General features: G+C 41.7%; 1 protein-coding gene across 3 annotated transcripts in view; it reads left to right on the top strand.

The window, feature by feature from the left end:
* Positions 1-8,870, top strand: part of RIC1 (RIC1 homolog, RAB6A GEF complex partner 1) — a 52,516-nt gene extending 43,646 nt beyond the window's left edge. For all 3 annotated transcript variants that reach the window (XM_003643000.6, XM_004949066.5, XM_025145070.2), the window contains 7 exons: positions 86-244; positions 355-488; positions 3,280-3,566; positions 4,342-4,536; positions 5,086-5,263; positions 6,146-6,334; positions 6,662-8,870. In XM_003643000.6, the coding sequence (XP_003643048.1) occupies positions 86-244; positions 355-488; positions 3,280-3,566; positions 4,342-4,536; positions 5,086-5,263; positions 6,146-6,334; positions 6,662-6,947 (1,428 nt within the window). In that variant the 3' untranslated portion in view covers positions 6,948-8,870. The remainder of the gene's footprint in view (positions 1-85; positions 245-354; positions 489-3,279; positions 3,567-4,341; positions 4,537-5,085; positions 5,264-6,145; positions 6,335-6,661) is intronic.
* The last annotated feature ends 3,588 nt before the right edge of the window (positions 8,871-12,458 follow it).

The raw sequence follows: 12,458 nt of genomic DNA on the forward strand, positions 1-12,458 counted from the left end.
GGCAGGGGGGTTGGAGATTCATGATCCTTGAGGTCCCTTCCAACCCAGGCCATTCTGTGATTCTGTGATTCTTTTTTGTTTGCAGAATATGGAAGTTCCAGCAGTTAGTAGACAACATGCTACTCTCCTATTTAACACTGCCTTAGAGCAGGGAAAGTGGGATCTTTGTCGTCATATGATCAGATTTCTTAAAGCCATTGGTTCTGGAGAAACAGAGACACCTCCAGCTACACCAACGACTCAGGTTTGTCATGAAAACAGTAAATACTGTGCATCAAACTTTCTATGATCTATCTTGCTGTTATACGGCATGTTTACTCAATTGATAGTAAGTTTGGGTTTTCTTGGTTTTAGGAACCTAGTTCAAGTAGTGGCTTTGAATTCTTCAGACATCGCAGCATTAGTTTATCCCAGTCAGCAGAGAATCTCCATAGCAAATTTAACTTGACAAAAACACTGAGTATGCCCTCTGGCCCATCAGGAAAAAGGTAATGTCTTCTCCTTTCTTACTTTGTTACATAATGTACTGGCTCTTTTCCCAGTTTAAGCTATAGTATTGTATGCTAGAGTTAAATTCATCATTATATCCCTCCATAGTCTTCTGTATTTGTCATTTCTAGACTCTTGTAATGCTTGTGCCTCGCTTACATTCTCAGACAAAGATGCATTCACACATGTAAATATACGTGTGTCTGTATACTTATATGGAAACAAATGGACATTACTGACCATCAGAAGACTTTTAATCAACTGGATGCATTTTTTGTAATTTAAATAGCTAATGAGACCTTATGCCTTCTACTTGAAAAATCTGTTGCTAAAAAATACCACGAACCACACACAGTACTGCACTGTCACTTTGCACAGTGATACTATGCATATCTGGATCTAGCAGTGTGTTGCTAGCCCACAGAAAATATTATACCTTTGGGTGGATCCCTCTCAAGCTGCAGTACTCAGAGTTCTTATTGACCCCAGTGTTAATGTTCAGAAGAAACAGCGAGATAAGATTTATTATTATCTTGGATTTGTCTTTTCCCTTATAAGGCTTTCAAAATAATCTTTGTACCAGCTGAAATCCTTTATTTAGTAATTTTCCATTAATGGCACCATCTGAAGAGTTTTGAAAGGGGGTGCCTTTCCAGATATGTAGAGATGGGATCAGGAAAGCCACAGCACTGATGAAACTGAACTTGGCAAGGGAGGTGAAAAAGAATAAGGGATTCTACAGGTACAGTGGTCAGAAGAGAAAAACCTAGGAGACTGTAACCCCTTTGATAAATGAGAAGGCAGAACACACAAAAACAAACATGGAGAAGCCCGACGTCCTCCACATGTTTAGTCTCAGACTTCACTGGCAGTCATATTTCTCAAACCTCTCACATCCCTGAACCTCTAGGTGGGGGTCAGAGGAGCAAAATCCCCCACTGTAGGAGCAGAGCAAGTCAGAGACTACCTCATGAAACTGAACATGTGCAACTCCATTGGGGTTGGATGACTTGCATCCCTGGGAGCGGACAGATGTGACTACCAAGCCACGGTCCATCATATATGAAAAGTCATGACTGTCAGGTGAAATCCTTGATGACTGAAAAAAAGGGAAACATCACTCCCATTTTTAAGACAGGAAGACCTGGGGAACTACAGGCCAGTGAGCCTTGTGTCTATGTCTGGGAATGGAGTGGATCCTCATAGAAAACATATTAGGACACATGAGAGATGAGCAGGTAATCTAAGACAGCCAGCACAGCTTCACCAAAGGCAGATCATGCCTGACACATCTGGTGGTCTTCTATGATGGAACGGTGGCATCAGTAGACAAAGGAAGAGCACCTGAGGTCATCTACCTGGACTCATACAAGGCTTTTGACATAGTCCCACATCACATCAGATCCTTATCTTTACATTGGAGAAAAGTGGTGTTGCAGGGTGAGCTTTTCAATGGACAAAGATTTGGATGGATGGCTGCAGTGAATGGGTTTAGTGGTGAATGGCTCTCTATCCAGGTGGAGGCTAGTCATGAGTGATGTCCCCAGAGACCCACCTTAAGACTGGTGCTTTTTAACATCTTTATCAATGACATAGAGAGTGGGATTGAGTGTGCCTTCAGCAAGTTTGTGGATGACACTAAGCTGAGTGGAGAAGCTAATATGAGAGAAGGAAGGAATACCATCCAGAGGGACTTGGACAAGCTTGAAAGGTGAACCTAATGAGATCCAGTAAGGCTAAGTGCATGGTGTTGCACTTGGGTCAGTACAGACCAATCCCAGATATGTATACGCACTGGGAGAACTCATTGAGAGGTGCCCTGTGGAGGAGGACGGACTTGGGAGTTGGTCCTTGTGGATTAAATGTATGATATGAGCAAGCAGTGTTCACTTACAGGTCAGAAAAAACAACTCTGTCCCTGGCTCTATGAAAAACAATAGGGCAGGGTAGGTGTATATCTGGATCTTGAAGTGCGTTGCTGAGCGACACACTCTCCTATTTCTCTGTGAGGCCCCACCTGGAGTACTGCATCCAGGCCTGGGGCCACCAACACAAGAAAGGCGTGGAGCTGTTGGCACACGTCCTGAAGAGATAATCTTCTGGAGGGGGCTGGAGCCACATCTCCTGTGAAGGAAGATCTGGGCCTCATTGTGGCCTTCAAGTACTTAAAGAGGGCTTGGAGGAGGGAGACCAACTTTTCACACAGGTAGATAGTAATAGGACAAGGGAGAATGGCTTTAAACTAAAAGACATGAAACTTAAGATTAGATGTTAGGAGAAAATTCTTTACTCAGAGGACAGTGAGGCACTGGCACAGCTGCCCAGAGAAGCTGTGAATGCCCTGTCCCTGGAGGTTGGATGGGGCTCTGGCAGCCTGAGCTGGTGGGTGGCAGCCCTGCCCATGGCAAGAGGTAAAACTGGATGATCTTTAAATTCCCTTTCAACCCAAGGCATTCTATGATTCTATTACTAATGCTTGCTTGACTTCTCTCTAAAATTGTTTCTCAGAAGTCACTTTGCAATGTCATCTGCTTTTTGTATTTATTTATTTATTGTACTGTATTGCTCGTGGTTTGGTGTTCTATGGATGCTGCTGTTGTAACTTCATTTGGTTCTTCCACTTTAACTATTGTGGTAGTGGGATCTTCTGGAGAATATAAGGCAGAAAGGAATGGTGGAAGCTGTTTTTCTTGGTATATGGAAAACTACTCCAGTTGTACTGTGCAGTTGCCAACAGTCCATACAACTCAGTTCAGTGCTTCACGTGACTGTTGTCTGGTTTGTCCATAGGTGGAGTAAAGACAGTGACTGTGCTGAGAATATGTACATTGACATGATGCTCTGGCGACATGCTCGGCGCCTGCTAGAAGAAATCAAGCTGAAAGACCTTGGTTGTTTTGCTGCACAATTGGGCTTTGAGCTCATTGGCTGGCTGTGCAAGGAGCGAGCCAGAGCTGCCCGTGTGGAAGACTTCGTTTTTGCTTTGAAAAAACTACACAAGGATTTCCTCTGGCCATTTCCAGTCATGCCAGCTTCATCTATTAATTCACCATTCAAGAATGGAAAGTACAAGACAGGTGCCGTATCATATGAGTCAATTTGGATTAGGTTTCTCTTCTGCAGTCCTGCTTCCATCAGCCTGAGTATCTCCTTCTTCAGTTCAGCCAAGCAAACAGGCTGAGGCTTATCACCTGCATAGCCTTCTCACACAGGGTATATTTTGAAGGGATTTTGTTTGGCATAGACCTCATCCCTTCTATAGTCTGATTTACTGAGGTTTCTTACTTTCTTGTGTGCCCTGGAATGGGTATCACTTGTGCAGATAGTAAATTGGACTGAGATATTGCTTGCTGATATGTAAATGCTATGTAACATTATAAAAAGCAACATTTGTGTACATTTTTTAGATGAGAATTTAATTATTTTGTATTTAAAAGAATAGTGTTCCTCATCTTTAAGATTTTCTATGTTGTAGAGGACTAGACGTTTGAAAGCTTGAAAGCTTGCTGTAAACCTCCTTAGCATTATTGCTCTCTCAGAACACTCGTTTACCTTCTCACAGCACAGTTGATATTCACTACCAAGTATTCCTCTTCCTGGTAGTAGCAGCACCATTATTTAGCTCTGTTGTTGCTAATACTGTATTAGCTGATGGTTCTTTTATGCCAGTATGGGTATAAAAAACTGATCAGAAATTCTTGAAATACCTGAACTTGGTATATTCCTTTGATTTTGTTGAGCTCAACAAATTGAGTATTGACTTAGTTGCAAGTTATAGCTTCCCTGAAGAGAACTTTACAAATTTTCTTTTTGATCACTACATGACTTTTTTTGTTGTTGTTGTTCTTTCAGCCATGGGGGAGCAGCTGATAAAATCTCAGTCAGCAGACACCTTTGTAAGCATGGAAATGGACACAGGGGTTTCAAACACACCTCGGAGTCGCAGCTGGCTTGGCACTATTGGCTCCTCTCAGAGAGAGATGGACACAGCTTCATCCCATGGGCCACACATGCAAGATGCGTTCCTTTCTCCTTTGCTAAGTAAAGGTTAGTCATGCTTCCTTCTGTTTGCTCACTGGAAAAATGCACCTGGAAGCATTGCACCTACATTCTAGTATTTGCGTGTGATTGCTGTATTGTTGCTTCTCACAGCTGGTGAATTAATGTTAGGCTGTGGGGAGGAGGAAGAGAACATAGAGAAAAATTAAGAAAATTAGTCTCATATCATTTCTTTTTTTTTCCCCATGACTTGTAGAAAAGTAAAGCAAAAGTTGCGTAACTCTAAAAAACAGCAGAGTTTAAATGAGAAGAAAAATTATTTTTTCATTGCACCATCTTGTACTGCTGTCTGCTACTGATCTGGGTGAAGACCTTTGAGTTCAATGGACTTTGATAAGCATTTTGAAGCACTTCATTTTAAACTGAAATTAAATCAATAATCTTTAAATATTAACAAGTGAATTCTAGTAATAACTTCATAAATAATTAATACAGCGGCTTGCAATTACTCAATAGTTGAGCAATTCTATAGGGAGTATTTCAGAAATGAGTCTTAGTGAAGTAAGTGTTTTCTTTGTTTCTGAATGTTTTTGGTAGGTGATGAATGCAGCATTGGTTCAGCAACAGACCTGACTGAAACAAGTTCCATGGTGGATGGTGACTGGACCATGGTGGATGAAAACTTCTCCAGTCCAAGTCTAACACAGTCAGAACTTGAACATCTTTCTCTAGAACTGGCTAGTAAAGGGCCACACAAGTCACAAGTTCAGCTGAGGTAAATTAAATACTCATTGCATTTGAAACTAGAAATGAATACTATCCAGCATTACAAGAAAGAAACACTGTCTACAGACTCACATGCCAGGATTTTGTCTTTAGAGGGGTAAAGAGTTCAAAACCAAATGCCAAGTTCTGCACTTTGGCCACAGCAATCCCAGGCAATGCTACCGGCATGAGGCAGAGTGGGTGAAAGACTGTCAAAGAAATGGATGTAGGGGTGCTGATTGATGTTCGGCTAAATGTGAGTCAGCAATGTGTCCAGTTAACCAAGAAGACCAATGGCATGCTGGCTTGTATCAGAAATAGTGTTGCCAGCAGGAGCAGGGAGGTGATCATCTCCCTATTCTCAACTCTGGTGAGACCATACCTCAAGTTCTTGGGTTCCTCACCGTAAGAAAGATACTCAGGCCCTGCAGTGTGTCCAGAGAAGGGCCGTGAAGCTGGTGAGGGGTCTGGAGCCTAAGTCCTGTGAGCAGTGCCTGAGAGAACTGTCTGTTCAGTCTAGAGAAGAGGAGGCTCAGGAGATACCTTATTGCTACCTGAAAGGAGGTTGTGGTGAGCTGACTGTCAGCTTCTCCCACATGACTAGTAATGGGACTAAAGCGAATGGCCTCAAGTCGCACAGTGAGGTTGACTATTAGGAGAAATATCTTTGCAGAAGGAGTAGTTATGTGCTGTAATGGGCTGCCCAGGGAGGTGATTGAGTCACTATCCCTGGAGATGTTCAAGAAACATTTAGATGTTGTACTAAGGGACATGGTTTCATGGGGAAATACTGGTGGTAGGGTGGACGGTTGGACTGGATGATCTTGGAAATCTTTTGCAACCTTTGTGATTCTGTGAAAAAAAACTCAGGAGGATGCTTTTCTCCGTATAGGTACTTGCTACATATCTTCATGGAAGCAGGATGTTTGGATTGGTGTATTATCATAGGTCTTATCCTCAGAGAATCTTCAGTAATCAATCAGGTTTTTAGTGTAATGCAGTCCTCTGACGTTGATGGAGAAATCTGTCAGAATATTAAGACTGGCCTATATGCTGTTGACAAATGGGCATCTACAGATTGGTAAGTGTTATTTTCCATCTTGATTTCCATTCAATTTATGGACACTTGTTTACTCAGTAAGTTGCCTAAAAAAATAAGTTGGAGTCATCTTTGCCTTAGGTAAACAATTATTTAAAAACACTTTTGCAAGAAATTTGTGGATAGTCATTTGATAGACTTGGGGTCAACCTTTTTCCTGTTTGAAAAAAAACAACTCGGGTTCTGTACTGGAAGAATGCTAGAAGACAATCTTTTATACTAAACATCTCCCAACAGATGCTTATTAGGCATTTGACAGAAGTAGTATTATTAACTCACTAAAGGTTTCCCATACCATTATTTTTCTAGTCCTGGGTACAAGCCATTTCTAAACGTCATCAAACCACAGATCCAGAAGCTAAGTGAAATAGCAGAAGAGCAAGTACAGCCTGAAGCTTTTCAGCCAGTGAATCCCTCTAAGGTTACAGAACAAGCAAACATCAGAGCTGAGGAGAGCAGGACTTCTTCTAGCCACGGCACTAATCCTCAGAGTGATGGCGGCAGTAGCAGTACTAGCAGACATGAAGAGGACAAGTCCAAGACTGAGGATGAGGAATCATTTCAAGAGGGCAGTTATGACTGCATTGTGTCTTAAGTGGAAAATGAACTTCTTCCTGAACATCAGGTGTGAGAGGAAGCAGACCAGCTCTAGACATGCTTCCGTGTTTTGGAGTGGGATTTCTTTTTTATACTTTAATCTTTCAAACCTAAATTGGGGATAATATAACTAAGAAGCAGTTTCATCTGGTAACTTCAGAAGAAGGCAGATTTTTTTTTTAATGCAATCTTCAGACGGGAGCTTTTGGTTTTGATACTTAATAGTGCTGAGAGACAGTGAACACACGCATAGACAGGTTCAGCTAATGTTCTTAAGGCCCTCTACATCACCAACATATTCTGGAAAAGCTACTACAGCGTTTTTTGCTTGGGTTTAAAAGGTAAAGAGGAGGTTAAATCTGAAAGTTATTCTCCTTCCCACCTTGTCTGCCTAAGAAACGTCTGATCAATGCAAATTGGTTTGATATCAATATTTTGTATGAAAGGAGTGTAAAATATATTGTATGTTTTTTGTGAATACTCTTGTACAAATATTCAAGGTTGTACCATATTTGAAGGTACCCATATGTATTGTGCATGTTTCTAGATTCCTAGTAAAGTTAAAGCAGAGTTGCACTTCTTTCTGGTTGAAGCATACTTTACTGACCTAGCAGAGACACAAGGTGGCTTTTTTTTTGTTTTACTGCCACTTACAGATCTTATACTTGGGTTTAAGGGATTGCTGAAGGTTATTTATTTTATTGTAAATTCTTTTCTGAAAAATGGATTTTTTAAATGTAAATATTCATCATATACTCTAGCTATGAAAAATTAGTTTAAAAGCCCATTCTTAAACATTTTTTCAAACATTTTATAATATGCATTCTTGTAACTAAGACTTATTTAACTTTCATACAATGTTATGAAAAGCTGGCTGCAGAAGTCTGTTGCTTTGAGGTACTTATTTTTTCTAGCTGCTGTCCCTATGTAATAACTACCTGTAACAGTATTAATTTAGATATTAGCTTCTTTGTACTGTGCAATCTGAACAAAAATGCAACATTGCTCATTTTATACAAAATAAACTAGTTTATTTTTTATAACATCACTTGATTACTGACATGGACCAAACAAGCCATCATAGGGTAGTTGCGGCATCTGTTGCTTTCATAGCGTAGTTACTAAATACACATTCTTTTAAACCCTGAAAACTAACAACATTCACATTTAAGTTGAAATAAATTGTGGTTTTATTGTCTCTATTTCCTTTGCGGATAAGATCAAGTGCTTTAAAATGTAAAATATTAAATGGTTGCTTTACAGTGGCTTTACTAAGCCAGTACAACCAGTACAAGTGCAATAACAGTATTACCTGGAAAGCTGGAGGTTTAGTGAATGGAGCTTGAATCTTCATCTAAGAGTTGAAACTAATATCAGAGTTACAGCAAAGAAGTCCAGTTCAGGAGTCCCAGCATTAAGTTCAGTCTGCATTATAGCTACTGGTTATAGGTAACGTCCATCATACTTCCTTCCAAATTAGGACCTACAGGCCTGTTGTGATCTGACATCAGAATCCATTGTTGTTCTAAGGGGATATTTAGAAAGCTTTTTTGTTTATGGAAAAACCTATTTAATCTATAAGTTTTCATGTTAAAACAAATAAAAACTGTGCTTCGAGTTAATATTTTTCTGTGATTCTGTGGTAATGCTGTAGGCCAAGCCCAACCTGATCATCTTTCTGCTGTTCAGGTTTGGATCTGTACAAGTGAACAAACACATTAATTGATATACTACAATTCTTGATATTAAATATCTTACTACTGTGCTACTGTTGTTTAGCAGTTAAATCTTTTTAGTTGTGAAATTTTAGAAGTTTGTACTTCTCTAGTAGTAATTATCTCTATGCAAATTATGTGCTAATTTTGTATTTCAATTCCACTGCTGTTATACTGTAATTAAAAGACAAATACGTTCAACTTTACCTGACGTTACTCCTGTGGAAAATCACACTTCAAGCTAATGGTAGTGATCCTTACTCGATTTCCAGCATGTTGTCCTGGAGAAGGTAAACTCTAACAGAAAATGCCTGATGAAAATGGTGGTAGTGTGCTTCGTCATATCTGTATTGCAGAATTGTTTTACAGAGTAATATCAGGCTTCTAAGTTAAACATTGTTTTGTTAGCGCATCTTTCAAGTTAAGTAAACCTGCTGTTTTGATTACAGATGTAGTAACTTGTATTTGGCTAGACTGTGATAGCAGAGGGGGTTGCAGGAGTGGCTTCTGAGGCTGGAAACAAGGTGCTCCCCTCTTGTCAAACAGCCAATTCCATCTAACTCCAACCCATCCTCCACTGGCCAAAGCTGAGCCCATCGCTGATGGTGATAGCATCTGTAATAGCATCTCAGAAAGGCTAAAAGCACTGCGCAGCAGCTGAGAGAGAGAAAAGAGTGAGGGAAAATGGGACAGAAACAGCTCTGCAGCCCTCAGAGGCAATGCAGAGGAGAGGCAGGAGGTGCTCCAGGCATGGAGCATTAGTTTCTTGCAGTCCAGGAGATACAGGTGATGGTGCAGGCTCTGTGCAGCCCAGTGATGACTGTTTCAGGATCCATGCTGCAGCCTGTGCCAGAGCCAGGGGATAGGCTTGGCTGCTTAGTGCAGGACGTGGAGAGCCCATGCTGAGTGCAAGCTCCCAAAAGGCTAGGACAGAACAGGTGTAGTGGAGTAGATCTTGTACTGTGGAGCAGTCTTTTCCTGGAGGACTAACCTGTGAAGAGGAGGACTGCGCTGAAGCGGTTCATGAAGAATGAAACCTTGTGGGAGGGACCCCACACTGAAAAAGGAGAAAACCACGATGAGGAAGGAGCAGCAGAGAGCTCCCCAGCCCTGTGTGCACTGCCAGGAGAGAAGGAAGTAGAAAACGTGGGAATGTGCAGGTGTAAAGCTGAGTCTGGGAAAAAGGTGGATGTGGAATAAAGGTATTTTTAGTCCTATACCTTTCTCATCAACCTACTTTAATTGTAGATTGGCCATAAATTAAATGTTTTCCCCAGGTCAAGTCTGTTTCTTGCTTGTGATGGTGGATGATCTCCCTGTCCTCATCCCAATCCTGAAGCTATTTCATCATATATTCTCTCCCTGCCCTGTTTCAGGACAGGGAGTGCAAGCAGTTTGGCAGCCAGACGAGGTTAACCCAGCACCAGAGGTTTAGTCACATGCAAGTGAGAGCTATTGCCTCAACTTAAATGGGAGAAAACATTTTAGCAGGTTGAGTCTCACCTTGTTTATCCAGATTATACAGCCATGCCAGCACATGGGCTGCATGCAGCCTGGCCCAACCCATCCTCTAGCCACCCCCTGCCCCATACTGAAAATGCAGTGGCTCTGCCCTGCCAAGCTGCCAAGCCTGGCTCCAGGCACTCACCCATTGCTTACAAACAACAAAACGTCAGCGTGTGAGCGCGCCCTGTGAGCTGCAACTGGCATGGGGAGGGCACAGTCAGCACAAATACATGACCTGCAAATTTTCACATGGAATGTATGGAGTTGCAATCAGATACTCAGCTCAAAAAATTTAATCATGGCTCCTTACCTGTCTTTTTTTTAACCTTTCTCTTAGCTCAGAGAGGTATACCTCACTTCACAATCATGCCGTATTCACGTCATTGCTTTCTGGCAGTACGTACGTTTGTGAACAGCTGTTTTCAAGGGTGATGCACAGGAAGAGTAAAATTTCATTAAAAAATCTCCAAGGAGCACATGGAGAGCTCACTCAGAAGCCTCACCGCTGCCACTGAACAAGACTGATGCATTAGTTTCATGAAATCAAGGCTATGTGTCCCACTGGTTTCATTATTTTGTTACTCTTTCTTTAAAACAAAAAAATTGTTTTATTGCTTATATACATCAACTATGTTGTTATATATTTTGCAAAGGCCGCTCCAAAAGTAATGCCTCCTGTTTCATTCTGTTGGCCCACCGTGTCAGAGGCAGATGGTGGTATGGCAGTAGAGATGGAACCTTCCCACCAATATTCCATTACATGTTGCCATGTGATAGACAGCAGCAGATGGGCACTCTGACAGAATGGTATCTGACGTGGAAGCGTGGATGGAGCAAAGTTGTGTCACTGAATTCCTCCATAAGGAAATGAGCACCCACTAACATTCACTGATGCTTGCTGAACATTTCTGGAGACCAAACAGTGGATGTGAGCACAGTGAGGTGGTGGGTGGTGCATTTCAGCAGTGGTGACAATGACGTTGGGTCACCTCTGCTGGTGCAGGTTTTGATGAGTGCAGCCTGTGAGGTCTTGTTCATCAATGGAGAAAATGCACAACTAATGGTGGTGACTGCTGAAAAATAGTGTTTTGTAGCTGAGAATTTTCTCTGTCAAACAGTGCTAATTGTGCTCTTTGTATCTGTTGTAGTTTCCATGGGAATAAATAGGAGGCATTACTTACAGACTGACCTACATATATGTGGCCCCAGGCAAGTCAACAGCTGTACGAAAGAAGTCCATGCTTCCTCATTATAAACTGAGGAAAAAAAGTTGTTTACAGCTGTAATGGGATTATAAAAGGCAAATGGGGATAGTACAGTGGTGAGAACCAGATCTATGAAGGAAAAGCCCTAAGAAAAAGAGAGTGCACAGATACTCTTAACCATCTAATAACTCTTTCCTCCATCCTACAGCTCAGAGTTAAGACTTACGGAGGACTCTAGTACTTAGTAAGATGAATACGAGCTAATAGTGGCAAAAATAATTCCAGTGCCTCAACACTGACCTGGGAAAAAGGGGCATGTATAGACCTTCTGATATTGTGATGCTGTGTTTGTATACTATTATCTACATTTTCAGAAATTAGGTTAAACTTCAGAAAACTGAAGATCTCCAGGGCTTGTAGCAGACCCTGACCACCAGACTGGTCCCCGATTATCACTCACAAGCTCTCAAACCGATTGTGGCTGTTTCTCAGAGGCAACTCTTTGCACTCTAGCCCCTCTATAACATGGGGCAACTTCCCCTGCCCCACCTTCCCTTCCTATATCTTCTGAAAAGCTTGTAGCCCTCAATTGTCACGCTCCAGCCATATGAATCATCCCACCACGTCCCTGTGTTCACAATTACCTTCTAGTCTTCTAATTGCACCATGGCTTCCAATTCCTCCTGTTTATCACCCACGTTGCATCCATTGATGTAGAGGCACTTCAGTCGGGCTATCAGCAATGTTACCACCTGTGAGGAGCCCTCTTGAGATCTTTTAGGACAATTTAGAGGTTTTCCCCACTGTTTCCTAAAATTACAGCATTCCCTGTCCCTTCTTAGTGATATAGAACTCCATCCCCTTCCACCATCAAACCTAGCTTAAGCTCTGGTAAATGATCCAGCCAGTCTGCTTCCCAAAACTCTTGCTCAGTTGCATTCTATCTGATGCCTACATGCCCAACACCTTCAAGGCCTGTCCAAGATCATAGAACACAAAGGCTTGATCATGACAACATCCATGCAGCCAATCATTCACATGACGCATTCCTCTCCTCCTTTCCAGGTCCCAACCGCCAACTGA

Source organism: Gallus gallus, chromosome Z (assembly GCF_016699485.2).
Source record: "Gallus gallus isolate bGalGal1 chromosome Z, bGalGal1.mat.broiler.GRCg7b, whole genome shotgun sequence".
Lineage (NCBI taxonomy): Eukaryota > Metazoa > Chordata > Aves > Galliformes > Phasianidae > Gallus > Gallus gallus.